The sequence below is a fragment of the Coffea arabica genome, chromosome 6c, assembly GCF_036785885.1.
Source record: "Coffea arabica cultivar ET-39 chromosome 6c, Coffea Arabica ET-39 HiFi, whole genome shotgun sequence".
Classification (NCBI taxonomy): domain Eukaryota; kingdom Viridiplantae; phylum Streptophyta; class Magnoliopsida; order Gentianales; family Rubiaceae; genus Coffea; species Coffea arabica.
In genome coordinates this window covers 8,976,207-9,004,148 of record NC_092320.1, presented here as the reverse complement: position 1 = coordinate 9,004,148, position 27,942 = coordinate 8,976,207, and the positions used below count along the sequence as shown (strand labels likewise).

The 27,942-nt window shown below is 38.6% G+C and overlaps 3 protein-coding genes across 6 annotated transcripts; 1 reads left to right on the top strand and 2 right to left on the bottom strand.

Moving 5' to 3' along the window:
- Positions 1-378: 378 nt before the first annotated feature.
- Positions 379-8,386, top strand: LOC113693704 (subtilisin-like protease SBT6.1). The gene is made up of 10 exons (XM_027212314.2): positions 379-1,331; positions 2,066-2,194; positions 2,294-2,446; positions 3,311-3,427; positions 4,342-4,526; positions 5,109-5,372; positions 5,455-6,523; positions 7,016-7,504; positions 7,628-7,688; positions 7,791-8,386. The coding sequence occupies exons 1-10, from the start codon at positions 723-725 to the stop codon at positions 7,880-7,882; spliced, it is 3,168 nt and encodes a 1,055-aa protein (XP_027068115.1). The 5' UTR covers positions 379-722; the 3' UTR covers positions 7,883-8,386.
- Positions 8,387-9,480: 1,094 nt separating this feature from the next.
- On the bottom strand, positions 9,481-14,472 carry LOC113693740 (proline-rich receptor-like protein kinase PERK15). The gene is made up of 8 exons (XM_027212383.2): positions 13,386-14,472; positions 11,943-12,509; positions 11,507-11,593; positions 11,326-11,396; positions 11,014-11,090; positions 10,486-10,633; positions 10,173-10,343; positions 9,481-10,069 (listed from the first exon to the last, which is right to left on the bottom strand). Exons 1-8 carry the CDS (start codon positions 14,011-14,013, stop codon positions 9,764-9,766), a joined length of 2,055 nt encoding a protein of 684 aa, XP_027068184.2. The 5' UTR covers positions 14,014-14,472; the 3' UTR covers positions 9,481-9,763.
- A 6,905-nt stretch (positions 14,473-21,377) lies between these two features.
- Positions 21,378-26,463, bottom strand: LOC113693719 (probable chlorophyll(ide) b reductase NYC1, chloroplastic). Of its 4 annotated transcripts, none has more exons than XM_027212332.2 (10): positions 25,980-26,463; positions 25,587-25,665; positions 25,283-25,418; positions 24,776-24,850; positions 24,486-24,681; positions 23,963-24,031; positions 23,293-23,432; positions 23,026-23,148; positions 22,628-22,820; positions 21,378-21,931 (listed from the first exon to the last, which is right to left on the bottom strand). In XM_027212332.2, exons 1-10 carry the CDS (start codon positions 26,316-26,318, stop codon positions 21,761-21,763), a joined length of 1,521 nt encoding a protein of 506 aa, XP_027068133.2. In that variant the 5' UTR covers positions 26,319-26,463; the 3' UTR covers positions 21,378-21,760. The 4 variants fall into 4 exon arrangements, with proteins under 4 accessions (XP_027068133.2, XP_027068135.2, XP_071908780.1 ...); XM_027212333.2 differs by lacking the exon at positions 21,378-21,931 and adding an exon at positions 22,221-22,447; XM_027212334.2 differs by lacking the exon at positions 22,628-22,820.
- Between the last annotated feature and the right edge of the window lie 1,479 nt (positions 26,464-27,942).

Genomic DNA, 27,942 nt, shown 5'->3' with positions numbered 1-27,942 from the left:
AAAAAAAAGATAAATATATTAGTGCTTTGAATTAAATTCAATTGATCACTTATTCATAAAAAAGGAAAAAAGGAGAAAGAAAACCCCCTATATGATTCAATTTTGCTTGAAATTTTAAGCTATTTATCCTTTCTTTTCTTTTTAATATCTTCCAATGGTTTAAAGATTTGACTTAACTTTTAATCGTACAAATAGTGAACTAAAAACTGTTGAATCAAACAAGTCAAATTTTAATGTAGCAAAGTCGATATTTCATGAGTAAGAGCCGTTATGTTCGCGTCTTTCAGCCATTATTATAGTGTAGCAGGTATTAGCGTCATTGGTGGGGAGCAGTAGCTGTCCCATCTTATATATAGGGAGTTAATGTGCTCTAAAAATGCATACCTTGGGAGGTCACTGTAATTTTATGAAATAAAAATGAGGTTTTTGCAATTATTACAATCCCCCAAGTCTATCCACTTTTTGTTGTGCTAAGAAGAAACAGAAAATTAAAGAATAGGAATGAGAAACACAGGGAAGAGGGAAATCAAAGGGAAAAGGTCAAAACTTGAAGCAGACTTTTCCATTGCAATTTGATACAAAGTCCCTGGAGGCCCGGACAACTGATACAAACAAGAAAGTCAAGACTCCAGCAACCCTGTAAAAGAATTGGGGAAACTCATCCCGCTTCACTTTCCCTCCTCCCCTTGCCCTGTGTTCTTGATGAGGGAGCTTTCTTTACCATGATGCTCTTCACTTCTAAATCTTCCATTTTCTCTCTATCCATCCTTTTGTTGTTTGCCTCGTTTTTTCTGAACCCCTTTTTCAATCCTCAGCCTACACCCCAAAATCAAACCCATAGCCCAATTTCATCATCATCCACAGCAGCCTCTGAATCAAAGAAAGCCCATCAGCAAGATCAACACTTTACTCGCAGAAACCATATTATCCGCTTCAATAATTACAAGAAAGCAGAAGATCACAAGAACTACCTCAAAGAAAAGTTGCAATTTAAGGGTTGGGAATGGATTGAAAGGAAAAATCCGGCAGCCAAATTTCCTACGGATTTTGGGTTGGTGGAGATTGAGGATTCGAAAAGGGATGTTTTGATTGGGAAATTTTTGGAATTGGAGCTTGTAAAAGATGTTTCTTTGGATTTGAGCTATCAAAGAGTTATTCTTGAGGAGGATAAGGAAGAGAACGAGGGTAATGTTGGGGGTTTTCTTGATGAAAAGAAGCGGCCCGGCAAGCTGTTCACTGCAATGTCATTTAGTGAGCCGGAAGAGAATTATTATGCCGTGGCAAATACCAGTAATATGAGAATTAGCTGGAGAAGGAATCTCATGGTGCAGGTGAGGTTTTGGGTTTACCTTTTTTTTGGGAGTATTGTTGTGCAGTAATTTACTTACTCTTTTGGTTGTGTGGAATTGCAACGTTTTGATTGGCATTTGTGTTTGAAGCTTTTACGTTGATGTTCTTTGGTTATGTAAAGTTGTAGATTAGGATTTACTTTTCAGCTGAAAATGTTAAAAATGAGCATATATATATATTTTTATATACCCAAGGTAGTTGAAATGATTGATATGCTAGAAAGTGAATTACTAAAAGGGACTGTATAATTGGTTAATCAAATAGCATTTTCAATCTGCTTATTGTTCAAGAAATGAGAGTTTGGGTAATCCATGTTGTGGTTCACAGAAATTAGTGGTGGCACTTTCAGACACCAATGTGGACTGAATACAACTCCTAACAAATGCGTTGAAACTTTAACAGGTGGGAATTTCTCAAAATTTAGTAAAGACGGAAAACTGGAATAAGTAATTCCCTTGTCCATGTGATTTATCAGGTTGATCGCTGATGCTTTAGGATGAAATTGTCAATTTAGATCTCGCAATTAATCAGTCGAAACTGTGACAACTGGAGATAGAGTTCAGTATTCCACAATATTTAAGGATATGTAACAACTATGCAGCCTCTCTCTGAAAAGAAGAAAATAGAGTATTTCCAAAAACTCAAGAAGAAAGAGAGATCTGGGATTAACTTCTGGATTGCTATCAACATTACTAACCTTGTTGGTGTTTTGCAGAAGTCCCAAGTTACATCCTTTTTTGGAGCTGATGCATTGTGGTCAAAGGGGTATACGGGTTCAAAAGTCAAAATGGCAATATTTGATACTGGTATTCGAGCAAATCACCCTCACTTTCGCAAAATCAAGGTATTTCGTACGTGAGAAAAAATTTGCAGAGTGGGCGTTACATCCACCTGTTTCTTATTATTTCTAAACTATTGATCTGTTGAATCCATGTGTGCTCAGGAGCGTACAAATTGGACGAACGAGGACACACTAAATGACAATCTTGGACATGGAACATTTGTAGCTGGAGTCATCGCAGGCGAAGATTCAGAATGCCTTGGTTTTGCTCCAGATACGGAGATCTATGCTTTTCGTGTGTTTACTGATGCACAGGTAATGCATTTAGTGTTCCTCTTTCCTTGATTTTAGCAGTGAAAGTTGATTATCTTTTCTGTAGTTTCTTCATGGTGTTGTTTGTATAGATATCCCTTGTCTGTTTTACTTTTTAGGCAATCATTTTGTTACTACCTATGACATGTTCAATCCTTTCCATTCAACATGAGTCTTAGCTCCTCTTATTGATTCTATTAGGTTTTGGTAGCTGTGGTTATTCCACAAATGATTACAACTCTTGTTAATAGTAACAAGTGATCATAATAAGTTGTAGCTTTGGCTATTCTTACTTTATTTTATGTTTCTGTAATTTTCCATATCAAAGGTGCCACAATAAGCGAAGAAAAGATTTAGGGTAGCAACATTGAAACATTTGATCATGTTTAACAGTTTAAGTGAATTCTCCACTCTTCTTTCATCTTCAAGAGTAGATTAGAAGAACAGTGTACATATAAATTGAATACTAAGAATAACTGAGTGCTTATATCAAGATAATCTATGCTCCTTGGATATTGGAGAAATGATGAGTAATTTGTGAAGATACCCACATGAACAGGAGGATGCTCAAAGTTTTCCTTGATGCTTGATTTTCAGTCATAGTTGAAGTTTACACATATCTGTCAAAATGCTTCCTTCTGAATATGTGATATTCCCTTGATTTTGGCTAACCATGATTGACTTTGTATGGAATATATTTTTATGTGACCACAAAATAATTTAACTAAAAAAGGTACCTGAAAAAGCACACAAAAGAGGTCCTTATATCTTTCGTGCAAAGATTGTGTCTGGCTCTGCTTTTCTGTTTCTGTTCTAGCTCTGCAGTTTTGGCAAGGTTATGAGAATTTTGTATTCAGCTCACTGCAGGTATCTTACACATCATGGTTCCTTGATGCATTCAATTATGCCATTGCAACCAATATGGATGTGCTGAATTTGAGCATTGGTGGACCGGATTACCTGGATCTCCCATTTGTTGAGAAGGTGACCCCATTGGCCTTCAGATTCTATTTAACAACTTTGCATGATGCATCAAGTTAGAAGGCATCATGTTACCTTGCATTCAAAGTTACCTGTGCTTGGTGCTAAGTTATTTCTTGTTCTTTCATATGTACATATAGCTTACTGTTCTACAACAGAACGCTTACATTGTATGCAAGCACGTTTGCACTCACTTATTCTTAAAGAGGTAAATATTCCTGTAGTAGGAATATTAATGTGTATCTTTATAATCAATTGTCTCTGTGTTTTTATGAATTTTCATGTTTGCTTGATTTCATTTGATTGGCTCCCTTTCGAGTAGGTTTTCTGCAATGTGGCAAAATTCTCTTTTGTATCCGAAGGCATCACTTGTACTTTGGCAGGTCCTCCAGTGCTGTAACTTTCCAAGTTGCAGAACGTTTTAAGGAATGCCATGATTTTATTTCGCTTATTAAATTCTTACAATACCTGTACACTGAGAGGTAAAAATAGAAACTTGATCTAGATATGCTTTGGGAGAACAATTATTAGAAGATTGACTTGAGGTTAACAAAATAAAAAACATTGTAGGGCTCATCTTGCTCTATAATTAGCCTTGCAGTTCCAATTAAGTGCCTTAATTTGACTTGACACAGTATTTACTATCTTGCTTAATTCAAGTATAAACAGTCAAGGTACGAAGCCTGTGTCCAACTACTTTTTGTACACAAATTATCCAGAGATCTCTGTGATGTTTGGTTTAGCATTAAGTAAAACACCAGAAAGGAAACCAAACATGCATAAGGGCCCAATAGGAAATCAAACTTTCAACTCGAGGTTGTGTAGTATTATTCCATGGATGATGCATTGAAATATGAACATTAATTACATCAGACACTTTTCGTTATCATACATTTAACAATAGTCTTATTGGGTAGGTTTGGGAACTTACAGCCAATAATATAATCATGGTTTCTGCAATTGGGAATGATGGACCACTTTATGGAACACTCAACAATCCTGCAGATCAAAGTGATGTTATTGGAGTTGGTGGCATTGATTACAGTGATCATATTGCCTCTTTTTCATCACGTGGCATGAGCACTTGGGAGCTTCCTCATGGGTAGTTTATCTGAGTCTTAATCCTCTTGCTTGTATAATTCTGCACATGTAAAATCCAACTGCTTTGGTTCCATCAAAGGATTTATTTGTTACTATCTGGGGTCTATGTTTTTAATTTAGTTCCTTTCCTGAAAGAGATATCTCTTTATCCTCGTATTGTCCAGTAACTTCCCTCAGTATTTTTTTTAAGGAATTTGCATGCATCGATAATGACCCTCATGCAACACAAGTGGAAAAAACAAAGTCAAGGAACTCCCTTATGAATCTATTGCAGTTGTTAGAAGCATGTTGAGCATGATAATTTCAGTGAGAATTATTAATAGAAAGATATGATATGATTCTTTTTCTCTGATGTATACGTTATTTTATGGCATAAGTCTGCAAATTTTTTGAGAAAATATAATGGGATTTGTCCCTGGGCCCTTAACAAATTTGTATTCATGTCCAAGGGTGTTGGTTGGGAACTTGGAAGAGGAAGGGAACTAAATGGAAGGGGAAGTAGCTTTGTAGCAATAATAACAATATGCTTCAGCATACAGATGGATTCATTAGAAGCATAATGCTAACAACTTTGCGTTAACAGTTATGGTCGCATAAAGCCAGATATTGTTGCATATGGTCGTGAGATCTTGGGGTCCAAAATTAGCACAGGTTGTAAAAGCTTGTCAGGAACTAGTGTTGCAAGTCCTGTGGTTGCTGGTATAGTATGCCTCCTTGTTAGTGTCATTCCTGAAAACAAGCGTAAGGATATATTAAACCCAGCAAGTATGAAGCAAGCTTTGGTTGAAGGTGCTGTAAAACTTTCTGATCCCAATATGTATGAGCAGGGTGCTGGAAGAGTGAGCCTGTAAGTTCTGTTGCTGTGCTTTATGTGTAATATGCACCTGTTTTCAATAATAATCATTCTTAACCTTGTTCTTAACTCTCAGATTAGAATCATATGAAATCTTGAAGAGCTATAAACCTCGAGCAAGCATCTTCCCAAGTGTTCTTGATTACACAGATTGCCCTTACTCTTGGCCTTTTTGCCGCCAACCGCTCTATGCAGGTGCTATGCCAGTTATCTTTAATGCTACCATTCTGAATGGGATGGGAGTAATTGGTTATGTTGAAAGTCCTCCAACATGGCATCCTTCAGATGAAGAAGGAAATCTTCTCAGCATTCATTTTACATATTCAGAAATTATTTGGCCATGGACCGGTTACCTGGCACTTCACATGCAAATCAAGGAAGAAGGGGCTCAGTTTTCCGGGGAGATAGAGGGTAATGTAACTGTTAAAATCTACAGTCCGCCAGCCAATGGACAAAATAAGCCTCAAACTAGCATCTGTGTCCTACACCTAAAACTGAAAGTGGCGCCAACTCCTCCAAGATCTGCACGAATACTATGGGACCAATTTCACAGTATAAAATATCCACCTGGTTATATTCCAAAGGACTCTTTAGATGTTAGGAATGATATCCTTGACTGGCATGGAGATCACCTTCACACAAATTTTCATGTTATGTTTAACATGCTAAGGGATGCGGGGTATTTTGTTGAAACCCTTGGCTCCCCTTTTACCTGCTTTGATGCCCAGCATTATGGGACACTAATGTTGGTGGATCTTGAAGATGAGTTTTTCACTGAAGAGATAAAAAAACTGAGGGAGGATGTGATTAATACAGGTCTAGGTCTTGTTGTATTTGCTGATTGGTATAATGTAGATACCATGGTGAAAATGAGATTTTTTGATGATAACACTCGGAGCTGGTGGACCCCAGTCACTGGAGGTGCTAATCTGCCTGCTTTAAATGATCTTTTGTCCCCATTTGGGATTGCTTTTGGAGACAGGATTCTTAATGGTGACTTTGTCATGAATGGAGAGGAAAGTCGATATGCATCTGGAACTAATATTGTGAAGTTTCCTGGAGGTGGATACTTACACAGTTTCCCTTTTGTGGATAGTTCAGAGAGTGGTGCCACTCAAAATGTCTTACTATCTGGCATGATGAAGGTATGATTCTTAGCCTGCTTCTTCACTTACTGGATCCCCTTCCCCACCTCTTCCTTCATGCCACCCTTGCCTGTGAATAGAAGGAAAAGAAATATATTTAGATATAACTGAGGGTCTTAAACTAAGTATGTTACTGAAAACTTGTATTTTGGTCAGTTACTTTTCAGCTTGACCCAGAAGTCTCTTATTTTCCTTCACGTGATAATTATGGTACTCGGATTAAGCTAGAACTTGGATCTCAATTTTGTATATGTTGGTTTATATGTTGGCCTGGTAAGTGAACATATACCCTTTTTATCTGGAGAAGGGGAGTTTCATTAGCCTATTGTGCCCCCAGCAGCACACATTCCGATTTTAGAAGTAGGAACGGAATGATTGAGCAGTAAAGTGAATGTGTGGAGTTTGACCATTTTGAGACGTGATATGCAAGCCAATTTGTTTCACTTCAGGCATTTGTGCTATGCACTTAGTTATAGTTTGTGGTTATTGCAGGCAGATTCTCCCATTCTTGGTCTTTTGGAGGTTGGTGGGGGCCGAATTGCAGTATATGGGGACTCCAACTGCTTGGACAGCAGCCATATGGTCACAAATTGTTTTTGGCTTTTGAAGAGATTATTAAATTTTACTAGCGGGAATATCAAAGATCCTGTGCTTTTCTCAGAATCGAATAGACAACATATGCCCTTGCATTTGGACAACAACCAACTACCATCTCGTAGAACTGATGTTAATTTCTCAACTTATTCATCAGTTGTTGGAAAGGAACTGATCTGTGGGAGTGATTCAAGGTTCGAAGTTTGGGGGACTAAAGGCTATAGTTTACAAGTCAGAGGAAGAAACCGCAGACTACCGGGCTACGCTGTTATTGATCTAGGTACAGGCTTGAATTCAACCAGAGATGCTTCCAACACAAGGGCCTTTGATTCAAGTGAGAAGAAAAATGATGACAATAGATATTTCGGTTTATTCAACAGGGAGGATGTAAGCACCAGAGACTCATTCCCTGCAGTTAAAAATGTTTTCTTACTTCAATTTAGTTATTTCCAATAGACATGGCTAGACGAATCTGACTCCCTGTTTCTGATAAAACTTCTGAGAATGCAGATGGATATGCCTGTAGTAGTTGCCAGTCACTGGCTCCTACCTGCAATTGTAGCCATTTTTGGTAAGTAAAATACATCTTTCAATCATTATTTCCGGCAAGATCACGAATTGATTGCATGTTTTCAAATTAGTATTTCTAACTAATTTGTTTTCCATATTTTAGGCCTTCTACTACTCGTAAGTTTTTGGAGAATCCGGCAGAAGCGTCGGAGGAGGAGGAAAGGATCTGGTTCTAGTCGATCTGCAAATCCATAACAAAGAATTTTTGAATTGTACCATGTTGTTTAATACATCCGTATAGGTTTTGTTTCTGTAGTTTCAGCATGAAGTGCTAGAATTTTGGTAGAGGCATCATCAAGGAAGTGAATTTTGTGTTAATCTTCGAGGTAGCGTAGTGTAATTTTATAGAGGTAAACTCTTTCCCAAAAAAATTTCCTCATTGCGGCAGGAATTCTCAGCCTAATAGCTCTTAGCTTTTCTGGACCAACATGTCTTTCGCAAAATCAGGTTCGGTTATTCTTGCTATCGAAGGCTGAGGTATACAGCGTTTCGTAGGTTTACAAGAGTTGTGGTGTATGGAGACCTTCAGAAGAAGTGCAGTAGCATAACTTGTGTGGATAAAGATTTGTCGGAAGTGCCCTGTTCCTTGGAGAGTTGTTTTCCCTCCTGTGCTTGTAGTAATTCTTTTACGGTGGAAAGTAGTTGGTGCTTGTACCTTGTTACTATGAAATAACATCTCAAGTCTGCACATTCCCCCTCCTTTCTTTTTTTTTTGGCTTTTCTTATGCTTCAATGAAATTGAAATCCCTTTTCAGTGTGCTAAGAAATCCTCGTGTGTGTGTGTGTTCGGTTACCTCAGCAGAGGACTTCCACTAACCTCAGTTCTGGCGACTAAGGTATTTGGTTTTGCCAGAAAGAAGGCAAACGTCAGTGGTAGCCAAAGTATTGTGTTTGAGGAGGGAAAGATTGAAATTAATCCAATCCAACACTCTAGCGAATTGCATGTACGCTAGAAGGCTTCTCATATTCCTTTACATGGTCGGATTCAGAATCTTCCGCCCAAATCTTCTGTGTTTCCAGCATTTGGCTTATACCACTACCATAACTAGCATGAACTCGTCGGGGTCGGAAATAGAACAAGTAAAGCTGATGGAGGCGTGCTCAAGAATTGGAATACAAAGATGCTAAAGGCCAAGGGACGGTGGTGGTGGTGAATAATAATGAATGATAGATACACAGACGTTTTATTTTCACCCACTAACCTTATCTAGTACTACTATATATATATATATGTGTATGTGTGTGTGTGTGTGTGTGTGGTGGTGACGATAAATACCAATTTTAGCATGAATTAATACTACTGTACTACTAGCCACTAGGATTTATAATGTTTAAAAAAACACACACACACACACACACAGAAAAAAGGAATTTAATCATCATCATCTTCGGTGCAGTGTGGGGTTTGAACTGTTCAGAGTTTGGCAACCGGACCGGACTATCCAGTCCAAGTCAAGAAGGATGCACTTTGATTGCTGCCATGTGCAATCAATCAATCGACTGACTAAGTTGTTGCAGCCTTTTTAAACTAACTAATGATGCAATGCAGAATAATAAATCCAATGATTTATTATTGCATGTGGGGATGATTTGGCTCCACTGTTCAACAAGCCACGCCCGCATTTGCTTTTAGGTGTCATGTGAGCCCCCCCCCCCCTCCCTCTTTCATCATTGCGACTCAACGCAATTAGCGGAGTGTCAATTGGAAAGAAAGAATGACCAAATTCTTGAAGCATATCAGAAAAAGTCAGCCAGTATAAAATTCGTACTTACTAAAGTTATATAAACAAATCTGAAAAGAAAAACCAAACACTTGAAGCATAAATGAAAGAATGGATACAATTGTCTCACTCCTCTGATATGTACTAAATACAATTAATTAACTGACATTTTAACAATTGCCGGGAGGAAAAAATTTTAACAAAAAGGAAAAGAAATTCGTGTATGTTCATTAAAGCAAAACCTCGTCATTCTTTTTGATAGATGATGCAGCTCACAAATGATGCTGCCATAAAAATTAGCCAACGAACTTTTATACAAGGAAAAATGGTTTGGTTTATATCTTCATCTTCATCATTAGGAGCCTCCGCTGAATCCTCTACTGTCTTTCTTCAATTTTCCCGTTTCCATTTCCCTAGTTGTTTGGCCCTCACAACTTGAGCCAGAGGGATACAAACCGTACTCGCTGGTTGGTCCACTGTACTCGCTGCTTCCATATTCCTTGCTCTGTAATGCCATCTTCCTGAATTTCTTCATGTCTTCATTGTATTGCGCGGTGTCGTAGTCCGAGCTCCCGTAAGAACTGTAGACCGTGCTATGCCCAGGTCTGATTCCTTCGTTGAGATCTGACAAGGAGACGTCCCCCTCTAAGGCCCTGACTACCTGTGTTCATAATTCCAGTTACGCTTGTGTTACAATTCTGCGAGCAAAACGAAACTCACTACTAGCCATTAAATCATCCCTTAAACTGGAAAGAGATGCATACCTGGCTCATTCGAGGTCGTCGCCTAGCTGAATGCCGTACGCAAGCTGCTGCACACGCAGCTACTCGAGCCATCTCATTTTTGTTGTAACCATTTTGTAATCGTGCATCAGTAAGTTGGTCAAAGTTTTCATACTTGTCATCATCTAAAGCTCGTGTCAGTAAGGGCCTTGCCTGCAATTGCAAAACATTTCCATTTAACTGTTAATGCTCGTGATGTACTGCTATGTCTACTTTCAGTTTTTCAGACATCAGTGACAAGTACGGACGCTACTTAAAGAAGAAAACATTCCACACAGTGCACTAAGATACTCACCCAGTCCACCAAACTATCATCCATAAAAGATTGATTTGAATCAACGGGCCGGCGTCCAGTAATCAACTCTAGAAGCACTACTCCAAATGAGAATACATCCGACTTATCAGTAAGTTTCCCGGAGGAAGCATATTCAGGAGCCAGATACCTACATTTAATGGCAATAAGGAATCAAGAAGTATAAAATAAACATTTTCAACATACCCAAGATTTTTCAGGTCTCCTGGGCAGGCAAATATATAGGGATATCATATACAGATGATGTATTGCCTATGAACCAAAAAATTTTCAAAGAACTTGAAAGGGAACAGCTACAGCTGAAAACTAGGATGGGATCCAATACATTTCTTCAAACCTCCCCCTCCCCCCCCCCCCCCAAAAATACCAGCAAAAAGACTACCCACGATCATCACCACCACCAGCTTACCCATGCACTCACAGGCACACACAAACACGCTGAGAGAGAGAGGGAGAGAGAGCCAGAAGAGAAAGAAAAAACAGACAGGTGAAGAAATAAATCAGTCTTACCCAAAAGTTCCCATCACTCGAGTGGAGACATGAGTATTAACATCAGAAGAAAACTTCGCCAGTCCAAAATCAGCAACCTGAGAAAAACAAAAGATTCAGGTGTGAACATGACACCACACACAGAACACGATTTCATGTGATAGGCCACTTATTCATCATAACCAGAGCCAAGCGAAGTTCATTTAAGTTTCTGTTTGTATGTAAACTAAGAAGATCTTGTAGGAAGAAAGAGCCCAATGTTTTAACATGAACACCACATCTATTCAACAAACAAATTAACTGAGCAATTCATGCTCATCATGAAAGACTTGCCTTTGCTTCGAAATTGAAATCAAGAAGAATATTAGCTGCCTTGATATCACGATGAATGATCTTCGGATGGCCTATATCAAAATCAATTCCAACTTTAGGACAAAATTAAAATACTGGAAGCAAATCAAGGAAAAAAATTGGATTTTCTTTCTGTAAGAAAAGATGAAGATGGAGAACTCACAATCCTCGTGCAAATACGCCAATCCTTTTGCAGACCCTAAAGCAATCTTCATTCGTGTTGGCCAATCTATAGGAGGTCTTCCTTTACCTGAAATATATTTTTTTCAATCATATTACTTTATCTAAGTGAAATCATCAAAATGATAGATTTCAACAAAACAAAATTTCTACTGGGAAGTTGTGGCATGCATTACACTGCACTCATGGGTGCGAATGCCCTGCACTAAAATTTTAAGGATCAACGTAAATGGAAACCCAGTGCACAATGTGACCACCACCATGCACTATACCAAAGAAGCATGATATTTTCCCTCCTTCATTTCCCCCAGAATACAATGAAATGGTGACAAAGAAAGTGTAGAATCTTCATATTCTCATAGACTCTCAACTAATAACTGCAGACTATTTTGATCACGAATAGTGCAGCTTGAACTCACCATGCAAATGGAACTCCAGGGTGTTGTTAGAAACAAACTCATAAACAAGCATTCTCTGGGCCCCAGTAATGCAGTATCCAACTAATGAAACAAGATGTTTATGGTGCACTCGACTAATGATCTCAACCTCAGCCTGAAATTCACGCTCCCCCTGTCCGCTTCCTGTTTTTAGCTGTTTAACAGCAACCTCTTTCCCATTTGGCAGGACTCCCCTGTGGACGTATCCAAAACCACCTTGTCCAAGAAGGTTGGCATCTGAGAAACCATCCGTTGCCATTGCCAGTTCTTCATATGTGAATGTGCTCTTTGAGAACGCAAAAGCCATACCAGGAGAGGGTGGTGGGAGTGGATTTTCAGAACCTGAATAATTGGATCCAGAGCCTCCACTGCTGCTAATGTAACCTGGAGGTGGTGGCTGTGGTGGTGAAGGTGCACGTACAGGAGAATGTGGAGGCCTTGATGCCCCCCCAGGTGGTGGAGGAACTTTTGGCGGGATTGTGACCACATGATCAGCAGGTGGTGGAGCATTATGTTGCCATTGGTACGCTGGAGCGCCATAAGGGTCAACTGCCAAAGGGCAATAATAACCAAAATTAGCAAACCGTGGAAGACTAACTAAGACCCCAAGTTGAAGTTACTCGCAATAAAAGATGCAGAAAGACATAACAAATCAAGTAAAAATGACAAAACTGCTATCCAATCTTTACAGCTCAACCAAGTGAAGTAACCCATCATAATAAATGGCATCTTCTAACTACTTTTTTTTTTCTAGTAAATCTCTGAGAGTACGTCCTGCACGAACCCCGATACTGAAGTGGCATAATTATTCCTCATTTATTTTTGTTGCAGCGCACCAAAAGTTGACATTTATTGCCTCATGCAAATATATATATATAAAAAAAAAGGGATCAGCTGGTTAATTTTCTCAAACTCTTCATTGGAGCCAATGTTTGTTTTAAAAGAGAACAAAAAGGGGGAGTTTGGAGAGAAAGGGAGACTAAAAGGAGATGGAAACAAGAGTTCAATGTGGTAAGCAGCCCTACCAAACGCAATCAAGAAAACATAACCAGTACTGGCTCCCGAGAAAACTCATCGCTCATCTCTTCCAAGTTTCCAAACCAATCTACAATTAACAGATTCCAATCATGCATTTCCGAAGTCTAATCATTGCCCAAGAATCAAAGCCCCAACTAGAGATTGTGGGAAAAGAGAGCATCTTGATTATCTCAAAAGTTCGAACACAAACTAAACAGGCAACCAAGATCCGTCCTTTAGCTCACATTTCGAATCAAAAACCAAATCAGACCTTCCGTTAGAAACAGTCAATCACTTAACTCTCCTCCTAAGTCCAAACCCATACCCAATTACCCATTAACAAAGAGAGAGAAGTCCATAAAATGGAATTAATATATTCTGAAAATTTAAGAAAAGGAAAAAGTTCACCTTTAGGCCCTGGTGGTGGTGGTGGCGGCGGAGCACCATAGTAGTCCACAGGCCCATGTGGCCTTCTCTTCCTCTTTTTACAGCATATGCATAGAATACTCAATATAGCAAGAATTGCAACTCCTGCAATGGCTATCCCCACAACCACGCCGGTTGATATCCCGCCGCCACTACTATCGGATGAAGGTGGTGCTTTTGGGGTCGACGAAGAAGGTGGCGAAGTACTTCCCCTTGGTGGGGGAGGAGATCTACCCGTCGACGGTGGCGAACCTCCAGTCGACGGAGGGGTGTTCCCACTGGACGGCGGCGACGGAGATGACCCAGAAGGAGGGGATGGGGTGGTTGAAGACGGCGGAGGCGGAGATGTAGACGGCGCTGGCGTAGCGGGGGTAGATGGGGGAGGAGGGGAGGAGGCTGGAGCGGGCGTGGTAGGCGGTGGTGGAGAAGAGGATGAAGGCGGGGGAGATGACGCAGGGGGTGTGGGGTTAGCGGGAGGCGGAGCAGAAGCTGGTGGTGATGGTGATGGTGGAGATGCTGCCGCGGGAGGTGGTGATGTAGCATTGGCCGGTGGCGCTGGAGGAGACGTTGGAGCAGGCGCCCCCCCGGGGGTTGGTGACGACGACGACATCGCACTTACTCCTCCCTTTCTCTATAAACGGAAGTATATCCCAAAAAAAAAAAAAAACTGAAGAAATGAGAATTCCTGTTCTGGTGCTGTTTTTTGATGAATGTATTAATCAGAGAGTAGTAGACTCCATACTAGAGAAGGGTGGGAGGGAAGTGATTGAAGAGAAGAAAAGCGTAGCGTGTAACTGGATTTTGGTTATGGTGGTTGTTGTAGGTTAAATGTACATATGTTTTTGTTTGTTAAGAAGAAAAGGCAACCTGGTAATTGTTGAAACTTTCAAGAATTATGTGCTTTTTCTGGTTTTCAAAGCTATCCAGCCGGGCAAAGGCAGCTCATTGCAAGAGAAGAGGAGAAACAGAGAGTGGCAGAGTATTAATAATATCTTTTTCTCTTTTTTACTAAAAGATTTTTAGTAGAGGCGAGCGGACTCTACGACTACTAATTAGCAGTGGCAGCAGCACCCACTAGAGTTCTTCTACTCGAGCTAATAACGGGTAGTAAATTAATTCCTTCTCTCTCTCTCTCTCTCTCACACACACACGCACACACTCTGCCTTGTGTCTGGTGGTAAGGTAGGGTGTGAGAGAAAGGAAGAGAGTGCGTGACTGTGTGCGTGTTTCCACGTCTCGGTCTCGCATCACATGGTGAGGGAGAATGAACAAAAGGGCGACAGAAGTTGGAAAGCGGGACCCACACGACTGGCCCGCGCATTTCTCCGTCTTTTACTCGTTTGGATAAATTCCGTCATTGCCGCACCCTCACTGGCTGCTTTCTTTTTCCGGTCTTGTTTGTTTCCAAACTTTCCATACCTCCGGTTCCGGTCTCTCCTTTTTTTTTTTCGAAAAAAAAAATATGTTGTGTTTTGAGCTGCTTCTGTTCTTATTATTTTTTAAAAAAAAAAAAAAAAAGAAAAAGCGGACTAGGTATGACGCTCTTGATTAGTACTTAATATTTTACTGAAAAGTGATTTACTAAATGAAAACCTGCTTAAACAGTTAGTTTGTGGTGTTTTGACCCATCGGGAAAAATGATTGAGATGGCAAAGAAAAGAAAAAAACTGAATAGGATTTATGAAGCATTGGAGCCAAAATCTTTTGGTCACTGAGTTGAATTTAAATTCTGTTTAAGTTATCGCAAATGCGATTTGAGCGTGACTACGTCCAAATACGTATCCGTTCAAATTCATGAATTAATTACATCAATGCCTAAATACAAGCATTCGGGAAGAGTACTTTGCATTTGATGAAATACTCCACTTAAATAATACCCAAAAAAAAAAAAAAAGTTATACAGTTGAGTTCCTATGGAAAGAAAGATGGGAGTTTTGGTCAGGTTTCTGCATTTAGGATTGTCGTCAAATTCGAACAAAAATAAATGACTCGGGCCAATGACTCATCAAGCCAAGATAGCAACTTCTTCCAATTGACACGTTACTTCTTCCCATTTTCCCTTTTTTTTTTTATTTATTCTTCTAAATTGAATACGAGTGGTGGCCACCAGCCAGTTTTGGTCCGGTGATCACCACCAAGCATTTAAGTTTTGATGGAATGGAAGGTCAACGGTGTCACTGTACGTGACTATTTTCAGTAATTTTTTTTTCATGAACTTTTTATTCCCATCGACTTTTCCTCCTTATATATTAGAATATATTAAATTACAAAAATATTAACGTTACAATGGAAAAAAAAAAAAGAGTAGTAGAGCGGCACTTTTTTAAGGTTAAGGAAAGTGACGAGATGTGACTATGTGACGGTGCCAACGGACCATATTTGGATGGATGGATGGAATTCACAAATTTTCATCATTAGATTTTTTTTTTGGATGAGAGATCAGTTGCCTGATGTCGTTGTACCTTGAGAAGCACCAATAAAAATGGCACAGCACACCTAGCTACTTGTATGTGCCACTAACCACTAATGCCATGGGGTATTATTATTGAACTTCTCGAGTTTTCTAGATGATATGCCAACGGCGGATGAGGCGTTATTGAACTTCGTTGTCAATAAAATCAACTCCTCATTTTTTGCTATATTATTAATGGGAATAAAATGTAAGTAGGATTAAGCAATCCCTAATAAAGGGGTTGAAACACCAGCGAGAAAAATTGTTTTGGGCAAAGTCAAATTCTTCCAAACATACAACGATGGCAGAGCTGTATAACACGGATGATGCCGACTGTTGCCATGAGGTTTTTGTTTGTTGTAGGAGTATTACTTTCGATAAATTCCAAAGGGGTTGGTTTATACGTCAATATAAAATGTACTAAATTCAGGAAGATTAGTTCAACGAGATTCCACCTAGTGGAAGTTTTTTTTTTTTAGATGTGTGCTTTCGCTTTTGAAGGTCTGACTTTACCCACAAGTAAAAGCCAGACCAGCTGGAAAGCGGAGGAAACCGTCCCCAACGATGGGGCGGACGCGCTTAAAAAACAAAAAAGAAAGACAATACGAAGGAACCCATATAGTACTCAATAATAAAAGTCATACAGTGAACCACTAACCTTTAGACCGGTGATCATCGCCAAGTTCCTAAGATTTAATGAGGCGGGATGTTAGGGGTTTAACTCTTATATTCTATCAATTTTTACTTCTCTAAAAAATGAGGATGGATGGACGCACGTATTCGTCTAATTCGATAGTGATTCAATCCTTATTGTTCTCGTAGATTCAGTTGGACCTCCTTCTTATATTAGAATAAAATAGAATTATATAGATAAAAGTCACGATGAATAAAAAAATAAAAAATGAAAGACATATAGTGAGTTTTTTTGTTTCTCCCTTTTTTATGATGATGATGATTAAATGATATGATACTCCCATCTAAGCTGAACAGATATAGTATGATGATTCTGTCATGCATGCCTGATTCAGCAGTAGAATTACAGAGCCCAAGTCTGATTCAGTCTGGAACTTCATAAATAGATACATCGACCTCCCACTTGGATTTCTCTATTGCACCAAAAATTTATTGAGAAAGTAAAGACAAATGGATCATCTGTGAAAATTCTAAGACAAATGGCTAATTCTCTCTTCCAGGTTATGACCGATGCACTAACAGAGCGAATCGAGCGATCGCGAGCGGCTCGAATACGAGCTCAACTCGAGCTCGTCAATATCGAGTTCAAGTCGAGATCGAGCTAATTAAGTCGATCTCGAGCTCAAAAACATTAAATTCGTTGGCTCGCGAGCTCAATTATATATATTTTTTATTTTTTATTTTAATAGTAAAATTACATATATATCCATAATATTTTATTATTTATTAAAAAATTATTATTTTATTCATTTTTAAAAATAAATAATTATTTTTTATTTTTTAAAAATAAAAATAAAAATAATTATTTTTTTATTTTTTAAGCTCGAGCTCGACTCGAATTTGACTCGAGCTCGAGCTCGAGTTTGATATTTTGAGCTCGTCGAGCTCGAGCTCGAGTTCGAGTTTCACAAAATTAACTCGAGCTCTGCTCGATTAGCCAAACCTCGACTCGAGTTCGACTCGTTTGTACCCCTAGTTTGAATCCAAACTGCATTTTTTTAATTTCTTTCTTTCTTTTTTAGTTTCTTTCGGGTTTTCTCTGCATTTAATTTTCGGTTGTTTTCTTTTTAAGTATGAGCAGCCGCGGGCGGTTTGAGGCGCCTGGGCAAAAAGACAAATGGAAGGAGTTTATTTGCGAAAACTGAGGAACGGCTGGCCAGTCAAGAATTGCAAATGAAATGATTATTAGTAGCTGGCGCCTGGTCGTTAACTCGTTATGTTATATCTTCAACTTCTTCTTTCCTTTTTTGTCTTTTTTTTAAATAGCGGTGAATGTGAATTTAGAAAATTGATGGTCAAATTTGATCCAGTTGCAGCGTAAACTCGTTCTTGAAGTCCTTGACGGTGAAATAATTAGTTTGATATTTTCATATAACTAAGCCTCACTGGCAAAGATTAGCCTCTGACGGCGACATAATTGCATGGCTCCAACCCTCCTAGCACCTGGAACAGGTAAGACAATGAAGGAGGTACTCAAACGGAGCATTATTAGTTTACTATTATTGTTAATGCTATTTTATCACAATAAGACGAATGAATTTACACTCCATGGAATTTTTTAGGCTCCTAATCCAAATGAACTAGGCATTCTACGCACCCTTGTTTGGAAAGCAAGAAAAATTGTTACGTTTTCCGTGAATATATTTTTCAATCACCTTTTTATCCCATGTATATCAAATCGTTATAGCAATTTTTCTACAAAAAAAAAATGCAACCCAAACATGACGTAATAGCTTGCTGCAAGCACCAAACTCAGACCACTTTTAAGGTGTAAATTTTACTTTGAACTTTTAAACTATTTGCATATTTTTGTTTTAGTTTTTAAACTTCAAATTTAGGAACTTGATCCCTCAAACTATGAAATCTATCTCATGAAATTGTCAAAATTTAAGGAGCAAAGCAGTATTAAAATTAATATAATAGTGAAAGGGTGATGCTCAAAGTTTAAGGACCGAAGCGGGATGTATTTTATACATTTAAGAGACAGAGTGTCTAAATTTCAAATTTAGAAGTTAAAGTGAGGACATGTTTGTGGTTTAAAGGTCCAAAATGAAATTTAGTCCAATTTTGAAATACACAGAGTTTGTTTGGATAAGAGTTTATTTGGATGATTTATTTGAGATATTTACTGTAACACTTTTTGTGATGTGATGTATGTGAGATAAAAAGGTGATTGGAAAGATAAAAAGGTGATTGGGATTTGTGAAAACAAATTAAGCAAACCAAATTTGGCTTGTCCAAACAAACTCACAGTACCACTAACGTAGCAGGAATGGAGTTGGATAGAAGATACAGAAATAGCATAATGAGGACACAGCAAAGCTGCACGCTCGCAGCCGGTAATTACTAATTTGTTGGTCTTTCTTTTCAACAGTAGGAATTTTGAAGGGAATAAATGCTAAAGATCGAAATTCGAAGTTCTTGGCAACTTTTGACCAGAAAGCATAAATAGTCATTCGTGTTTGTGGCTTTATTTATCGGGAAGCCTCAGAACCCTTGAAGACCAGTAAACGCATACGCGGTCACATGAATGTTAATTTGATCAAAGTTGTAGGTTTAGGATCAAACGTGAATTGGCCGTCTGGCCATCACCCGGTCTGCATCAAGTCAAAATTTTTTTTTTTTTTTTGCAGTTCATCAAGTCAATTTTCGATACACGGATTGTTGGATGCATGCAAAGGCAAGATTAAACCAATGAATCGTATCTAAGCGGTAAATCTGACCCTTAAGATCAGAAAACGGAAACGAAAAATTATGTGTTCGAATTTTACTGTCAATATAAAGATAGTATACTAATATTTTGCATAAAAAATCGTGTACTTAAATCTCACTGTTGACATGAAAGGAGCATATCTAACCGGTAGTGGTGACCAAATCTTGCTGTCGTGTGAGGAAAACGTGCCTTGACCTGTATTGAAGTCGAATCCACTCGAACGTTTTTTATTACCAAAAAAAAAAAGGGAAGACGAGAGCAGTCATGCGTAAATGAATCTAGTTTGAGTTCATTTGCAACCGGTTGGGACCAAATACCCGCCCACATGCCATTAGTTGCAGTTACAGATGTCCAAATGAATTGGTTTTTCTTAAAGTTCGGCTTCTTTGCCTGGGTTGCGGAGGGACTGGTGGGGTGGCTGTGGACCAGAAACGCAAGTGCTCGGTGTTTATCGCATTCTTCCTGTCACGATTTTGGTGGCATTACATTCGCGCCTGCGGGCATGGCCGAAAAGGAAATAGGGAATTGAACAAATTACTCTAGCTGCCTTTTATAGATTTATTATCTAAGGTAATAGTTGACCAAACAAAGGCAGAAAACTAGCGGTAAAAAAAGAAGAAAGTAAAAATGGTGATAAATTAATGGCGACTCGATGCTTAATAGTAACTGCAGCATATTTATTCGACAAAGGTATACCATGTTGCAACTCCATGCTACTTGTATATATATATATTTTTGGGTTATTTTTTGTTGGGGATGTGTGGGTGGGTTGTGGACAAGAGGTTGAAATATCATGGTTGGAAATTGGATCAAAGAGGACAGGTGCACGAAAGGCAATTGAATACCGGCGAAAAGCCACACAGATAGTGTGGGAAAGAGCTCTTGGAAATAAAAAGGTCAAGCATCTTTTGGGATTTAAGATTTAAATTCTATAGAAGGCTCTAAAAGTTAGCGTCTTTTGGGGTTCTTTTGTGAGATTAGTTTAGATGTTAAATTTGTCGATTTCAGTGGAAAAGAAATAAAGAGGTCAAGCGTGTACAACTGCCAACTTAAGACAGACTAAATTAAGATGAATTCTACATTTGTGCGTGTGGAAGGGGAGAATAAAAGAGCACCAAATCAACGGGAAGACAACTAAGAAAATGTCTGTGTTATGTTGGAAGTTGTTAGTTAACTGGCAAAAAGAAGGTGGCGTGATTGTAGGCAATGGGATTTTTTATCCCGCAATGTGTGAGTGTGTGTGATGATGACCATGAGTTTGGGTGTTCAATTTACTTACAACTTAAGGTCGCTAATCTCTCCCCTGTGTCCCTCTCAAAAATGACTTGGAAAAAATATATGCAATATGTAACATGTATAGCGCATTCCTGTTTTCGAATTTCAGGCTCGAAATTTGATGTGCATTAACATTTGGACTGGGATTTGCGAATTTCCTTGTTTAGAAAGGAATTTTCTATCAAAACATGTATGCGTTTTTCGTGAACACATCTTTCAATCAACGTTTTAGCTCACATATATCAAATTGCTATAATGCATTTGTTACAAAAATTCCAAAAAATTACAATCCAATCTTTTTTTGGGTGGAAAAAAAAAAGGCATGCAATTGACGAGCAAGTTTTAGCTGTTCAACATGATACAACCGTTAATAATTCTCACTTTTTCAGTACTAATAGTGGTGGAGACTTCAAATCCAAGAACCAAAGGTCTAATTGGAACTGCCAGTCTCCCGTCTTTTCTTTTTTTTTTGGTGTTAGTCTGACTCCGACCCGCTTCCAATCACCTCTGTTTCGGAGAAACCCGCCAGTAAGCTGGCGTACCAACAAGAGTCCGCGAGTTCCCCACCGCGGACGCAATACTACACTTTGTTCCACAAATCTTCTTCTAGTAGAGTCTTACATAAGAGCGTAATGAATCTATCTACGGGCTTCGCTATTTTAGCTTGTTTGAACGGGCATCGTTCAAATTTGAGGGCTAGGAATCCGAGTTTGAAACTTTGCAGCGGACCCGTTTACTAATTCTTTTCATTTCGGCTCCTGCTGGTAGGCTATCCGTCCCAGCAACCTAATAGGTGGAATGCTTTTCCATTCAAATCCGCTAAAATGCAGCAACAGCAGGCTCATCAGAATATCACACATTCATCACATAATTCACTTTGTATTCCTGCCAGAAACTACACTACATACAGCAGGTCCAGGAATCCCCATGCAATATTAATTCTTTACAGGGGACATGAAAAACAATCTCAATAAAGAATGCTTTCTTCATCATTGGCATTGGCATAAAGAATGTTGTGTATTCCACCGTTTACCCAGTAGAACACGATTACCCTGTCCAGGAAACACCGTACAGGTGGAACTACATATGGGTCTTGTGATCTATCGTAGCTTTCACTAAAATGGTTAAAAGAGTATGAAGTGATCTATGGTAGCTTTCACTGCTTATGGGTCTTTCTGTTGGGCTTTTTAGAGCATGCCACCTACTTCTCTCCCCAATTGATCTCTAGCTGGTTGTACTCGATAGGATGATGAAAGCGCAGACAACTGAAAGAGAGAAGACTGAAACCCAAGTGTTTTCAGTGTACATCTCCATGGCATCTGTGAAAGAAAAACGAGTCCGATTTTCTGCCCAGTTGCGGAGCCGGTCTGCCTCGGCAGCGTATAATGCTCTTCCCTGAACATCAGAATCTAATTAGCCACCAAATAGGAAATGAATGGATTATAAGAAAAGATAACCTCTCAACGTTTGCCAGAACCCTGCCCCTAAAACTTAAAATGGGGGAATAAGCTAATGTGAAGAGAAATGATTCCCATAGCGAATCCAGATTCTAGATTAAAATCTAGATTAGACGCTCTATCCTGGAACACCAAAGAAAATTGAAGGTTTCTGCTGGTGACCATTCGTATTGTAAACTATGAGCCCTCACTGGAAAAGACCATAGCTTGATCTGAAAAGGAACCACTTTTCCCCCTTCCAACCACATAAAAGCCACCATATGTGAAGGATCCATTTTTTGGCCTGAAATTGGCTTCAGTTGGCAATTCCGTTTATTCAAACTTTATGGATAGCAACCAGACCATAACTGCCACCCGCTTAGCACTCAGTTTAACAGGACGCCTCCACTTTCAACAGGTCAGAACACATAAAAACATCTGAATTCTTTCCTGTGGCTGGATTCATCAACTTGAACTGTCCAATTTCAACCAGTCACAACCCAAAAAATCGAATGCTTTCCTGTAGCTACATTTATCAACTTACGTAATTCATATATTGCAACATCAAATCTGCGCAGACATCTATAGAAGGAACCCCCACATACATGCGATATTAATACTAGAGCAGACATCTATAGAAGGAACCCCACATTACCTGGTCATCAAACCAACGACCCCATCGAAGCCATGCAGTAACCAAAGCAAGCAAGATCCTTGGTGGAGTCAAATAATTAATGGCCTTCCCACTACCCTTTACAACACGCATACGTGGAACTAACGTTCTTGCAACTGTCTCAGGCAGCTCACAGATGATGTTAAACATCTGTTTGTTTTTTATACTTGAGCCACTGCAGAGAAATTTATACGTAAAACTTCTCTCCAAAACAAAATGCAAGTCTTGAACGTAATAATTGGAACTAAAAAGCAAAATCTAGATTGCTAATCTGTTGATGGGCAAAGTAGAGCAACAAAACTTATTTAACTCGGTGCACAGACATTGAATTCAACTAGAGAAAAGAAAAAATGTTCAAAACAAATCATGACTGGTGGTACCTCAACAACAAATCTGTCAGCACCATGCCAGGAGAGGCTGTATGCACTCCAACATTTGATCGTCTGCATTCCTTCAGAAGTGATGATTGTAGCTGCCTAAGACCACATTTTGTCGACCCATACCTACAGATCCGGGATATCCAAAAATTGTATCATCAATGGTAAAGCAACTCGAAAAATAGTTGCTTGATCATAATGAACAAAAAATTGGGAAAAATTCTAGCAGCAATTATTCAATCAAAACCTACTAATTTTCAAAGAACTTACACAGCTGTGAGGGGGGTACTAGATCCTCCAGAACCTGCACCATCCATGTTGAATATGTGTCCTCCCAGTTTTTGGCTTTGCATTATCCGCATGGCTTCACGAGTACAAAGAATGGACCCAACCAGATTTGTGGAGACAATCTTTTCTCAGAATCATATGACAGTAGCCAGGGATCAGTTAAAGAATAAGGTTTGCAAAAATAAGTGCAATAAGGCATTGAATTGGTGGGAGATTAAAAAAGCGGCAGTGCATAATGTAGAGAAATCAGACTACTACCAAAAAAGTCAACATCTTTGCCTTTAAATTTCCTTTGTCCTGTGTCCTTTATCCTTATAATTTGACTTTGATGTGCATTGTTGCAAGTTCAATGAAGTATTTATTGGAGATAATTGAGAAATGGGTAGTTACACTTTAATTAAGCTAACATCTTTCCTAATGCCCTTTCTTGCTTTTTAGTCATTCATTGGAATCTTGAAAAATTGGTGAACCATCTGAACGGGAAAAGAGTGTCACTAATTTAACTGATTTGCATGGTGTTAAGACATTGCTTTAATGCACTTTATAGATCACAGAAACATTTTGCCTTTATCTATGCAAATGCATAACAGAACTTTAAAGGTACAACATCAAAAGAAGATTCCATGGACATTCTGCATGATGGAGGGCATACCTGTTGAATATCATCATCAGTAAATTGCAGTAAGGGTCTGAAACCTTTGTTCATCCCAGCATTATTTACCTGTTGATATTCAAGATTACCTAAGTACCAATATTTTTGGCATTATGATTTTCATATCAAATAGGTCTCTTTGAACAATAAAGTTTGCAGATTGTACAGGGATCAAGAATCAATGGGCAGGATGGAAGATGTGAGCCTTGTGTGTTATACAACTCATCAAGGAAGCACAACTAAATGAAATTCAACGTGAAGGATTTTGACACATTAGACCACGATTCAACAGTGCCTTCCATTTTAAAATTATCTGACTCAAGCAATTTATCCACTTTTCGAAGACTTTTTGATGCTAGAAATAGGAATACAGTCTTCCACATAACCACCGAAGGTGGATGGAAGCAAATTACCGATCAGAGCAAATAATGACCCCACTGATGAAGCAAGAAAAATTACAAAAAAAAAAATTGGAAGAAATTAATTTGAAAAGAAAGAAATACCAGAATCCAAGAATCCTCACCCAGATGTCAATAGAACCAAGTTCCTTGATTGCATAGTTTGCCAATTTCTTCACATCAGTAGGTACAGAGACATCACATGCAATGCCCACCACCTTTGCTTGTGCCAACTTTTTACTTGATGAAACATCTGAGCTGATCAAGACTTGCTTGAGATTTTCTTCAAGCTCTTTAATAGTTGTGTTGACGGACTTAGGACTGCTTCAAAAGAAGAAACTGTAAACAAAGAAGTTGGAAGTAGAAATAGGAAAGGAATACAAGTTTAGTTCTTGTAAAGAAACTTGTAAAGCACCTGCGTGAAGCAACAACTACTCGGTCCCCAGAGAGTAAAAATTCACGAGCAAGAGCTTTCCCCAATCCCCTTGTACTTCAGCAACAATAAGAGGGTAATCAGCATAGAGTGATATAGAGTAATAAGTAGAAAAAACAGAATCCAAAATGACTTCGTAGAACTAACTCTGAACCAAGAAGGAAACTAGCTATGCGAGCATGAATAACACTTAAAAACTCCAATAGTTCTTCATACAAGCTTGCATCACAAATTAAGTCTAGAATATTTTTAAAAGGTTTGCACCCGGTAAGAACTATAGTTCTTGTGCTTAAATGAAGCCACTTAAATCATCAATCAGGCAAGCTAATTAATTAGTCTAGGGCCACATGCATTGGAATATGACTTCCAATAACCTAAACAAAAGTGCATTACCAGCACTCTCAAGAGGAAAAAAATCATTTTGGATGATTTGCATCAATTAAAAGCAAATAGATAAAACAAATCACCCTCCCATTAGGATGATTTTACCTGCCAGTTATGACAACATTGCGAGGCCCAGCTCTGCTCACTTCGTCCAGCACCATATTGGAACCAATCATAGTCCCGATAATGATCCCTCCAAGCCAACTATACCATATCAACTCGTTCATCTGGCCATCACCACCTTAAATCCCAAGCAAACAAATTATCGATTTGCCCATCAGTTATCAACTTTGAAACAAAAATCAAACTTGTGATGCTAGATTGTAGTAAAAGAAAGTAGATATCTTTGTTTTTCTATCCCTTTTATCTTGAAGGAAAACATGGTACAGTGAATAAATTCTCAGCTAACCTGACAACCGAAAACCGATCAATAATATAGCACCAGTGCTCATCATTGTCACGATGTATCTTGCAATTTGAATAGCCACCTGCTTATTTCTAAAAGATCAAAATCACAAAAAATCACAGAGACTCAAAAAATACCAAAATCCCAGAGAAATACGAGCATAAAATTTCATTTGTTAATACATGCAACAGACTATGTCTATTAGTTCCTCAAGAGCACTTGCCTAATCTTAAATCCTCTATTTCCTGACATCTTAAAAAAATGAAAAAGACAAAAACTTTCCCAAGTAAATAGTTCAAGATAAGCTCCATATTACACACGAGAACCTAAACCTCCAACACTTCTCCATTTAGTTCTTTTTTCCTATTTTTAACAGCAGGGAAGCAAAATAATTACCCCCGATAACTTCTCCTCCAACTGCTCCAAAGCTTGCGATCGTGAGCTGGGCTTCGAAAATTTCCAAACAAAAGAGCGAATAGCCCGCAATACTTCATCGGCAGTAGTCTTGGACTGCAACCCATTTTTTCCCTTCAAAATTTCACCTTTGCTCACTCTTTCGTTCGGTTCGTCCTCGGACCTGAAAGACCTGCATGGTCTAAACCGAATTCTACAACGACCCTTTACACTAACGGAATCCCACGTCAAAATACTAGGAGGGAAACCTTGCCGGACCGGCGGCGAATGGACCGTCCATTTGGTATAAGGTGACACGTGCAACTTTGCCATGGTGGCCATCCTGGAAAGAAGTTATCCTATGTCGTTGTAGCTGAGGTTGTACAGAGAGATGAGATGGGTTCATGAAAGAAATGGTAACGTTCAATTCTTTAGGGACGGAGGCTGGGACCTCGTGAACATTGAGCAAAATTTTGAGCTGGAAATATCCGAGGAATTAGAAAGACATGGAGGATCAAAATTCAAAGCAAAAAAAAAAAAAAAAAAAAAAAAAGTAGGCAAGCAACGAAGCATAGGGACAAGAAGTGGAGTGTGATGTCCACACGTTACAGCTACCTCATCGACTCACGCAACGTGGCGTTTTGATCACTCTTTGGAAGTTTGTAAGCTGTCACTTTTGCTTCGACAGGACGACTGTTTAATCCCCTCATTGCATTCGAGTATTCAGTATTCGCTCTGGAATCGCGTGGGGATCAACCGTCAATGAATGGTGAGTTGGTAACTCCACAGCAACAGATGACCGGCGATTCTTGCCTTCCCGTCAAAATCGAACCAAGATATTTTACCACCGGTTGCGATGATCGGGAAAACTCCAGAACGGACGAATTCGGGCAGCAACTTGTAGCAAGCGTCCATGTTTTTAATCAAAATCATTTATTTCTGGTTAGAAATCATTTTTCTATAAGGGTCTAGTGACTCTTGGGAATTGGTGCCTGTTGTCACTAGTTAAGATTTATTTTAAATATTATATTTTTAAAATATAAAATTAATTTAAAAATAGATAAATACAATAAATAACAGATAAAATTAAATAAAATATATAAATATAAGGAATAATAATAATTATTAATATGCACGCGTGCACGCACATATATATATATATATATATATATATAACAAATTAGATAAATGTAATACCGGCGCCTGATAAGTACGTGCAAGAAAATCTCTCCTACAAAAACGTAAAAAACATGTGTTATTGTACGAGCTTGGTCCATTGCTTAATCCAATGTCAATTTCACACTCAGGGTCATGCATTTTCAACTTCCAAATCTTAAGTGAAAAATTTTCCATCTTGAAAGTGTGTGGACAGGTTATTATTTGAATTTTTTCCTTTATATCATAAACGTGTATTTAATTATCATTTCCTTTTTTTTATTATTTTTTATTATACACACCATTTTGTACCGTTTAGTTTTTATTAATCTATCATTTTGAATTCAGTAAAACATTTGAATTGCAACCAATCCATCACATTGATAGGAACACCCCGAATGAACTGTCGAGGCAAAAAAAAAGGGGACTAAAATCCTTATTTGAGATTTACGTCAGGAGTTCGAGTCTTTTGAAAAAAATTCAAAGAAGGTATCAAATTATCTTTTTGATTTAGTAGATTCTTATATCTATTAGTCATTTATATATTATTTTTTTAAACTCTGTCCTCCTAGATTAAAATAGATTAGTATATACAAATGTTATCCTTACCTTAAAATTATTTTAAAAAAAAAAGAAGAGAATACCCGAATGATACAATACTGTTTCGGGTAAGCCTGTCAACGGGTCGGGTCTAGACCCGGATCCGGACCGGATCCGTGAAATTATTGCGGGTATGGATAGGGATTTAATTCCGTTTTTCGGATCCGGATCCGGATCCGTTTTGTCAAACAAAAAAACGGGTCGGATACGG

What these genes read in the sequence shown, in the direction of transcription:
- LOC113693719 (XM_027212332.2), bottom strand. Translation starts at nt 26,318, where the DNA reads ATGGCCACCATGGCAAAGTTGCACGTGTCACCTTATACCAAATGGACG. An exon ending in TTGGTTCTATTGACATCTGG is followed by an intron (nt 24,032 to 24,485) that starts GTGAGGATTCTT and finishes GAATATCAACAG; the next exon opens with GTAAATAATGCTGGGATGAA. An exon ending in GTCGTTGGTTTGATGACCAG is followed by an intron (nt 21,932 to 22,627) that starts GTAATGTGGGGT and finishes TCTGATGTTCAG; the next exon opens with GGAAGAGCATTATACGCTGC.
- LOC113693740 (XM_027212383.2), bottom strand. Translation starts at nt 14,013, where the DNA reads ATGTCGTCGTCGTCACCAACCCCCGGGGGGGCGCCTGCTCCAACGTCT. An exon ending in ATTTCAATTTCGAAGCAAAG is followed by an intron (nt 11,091 to 11,325) that starts GCAAGTCTTTCA and finishes TGTTTTTCTCAG; the next exon opens with GTTGCTGATTTTGGACTGGC. An exon ending in ATGATAGTTTGGTGGACTGG is followed by an intron (nt 10,344 to 10,485) that starts GTGAGTATCTTA and finishes TTGCAATTGCAG; the next exon opens with GCAAGGCCCTTACTGACACG.
- LOC113693704 (XM_027212314.2), top strand. Translation starts at nt 723, where the DNA reads ATGATGCTCTTCACTTCTAAATCTTCCATTTTCTCTCTATCCATCCTT. An exon ending in GGTGCTGGAAGAGTGAGCCT is followed by an intron (nt 5,373 to 5,454) that starts GTAAGTTCTGTT and finishes CTTAACTCTCAG; the next exon opens with ATTAGAATCATATGAAATCT. An exon ending in GTTTATTCAACAGGGAGGAT is followed by an intron (nt 7,505 to 7,627) that starts GTAAGCACCAGA and finishes CTGAGAATGCAG; the next exon opens with ATGGATATGCCTGTAGTAGT.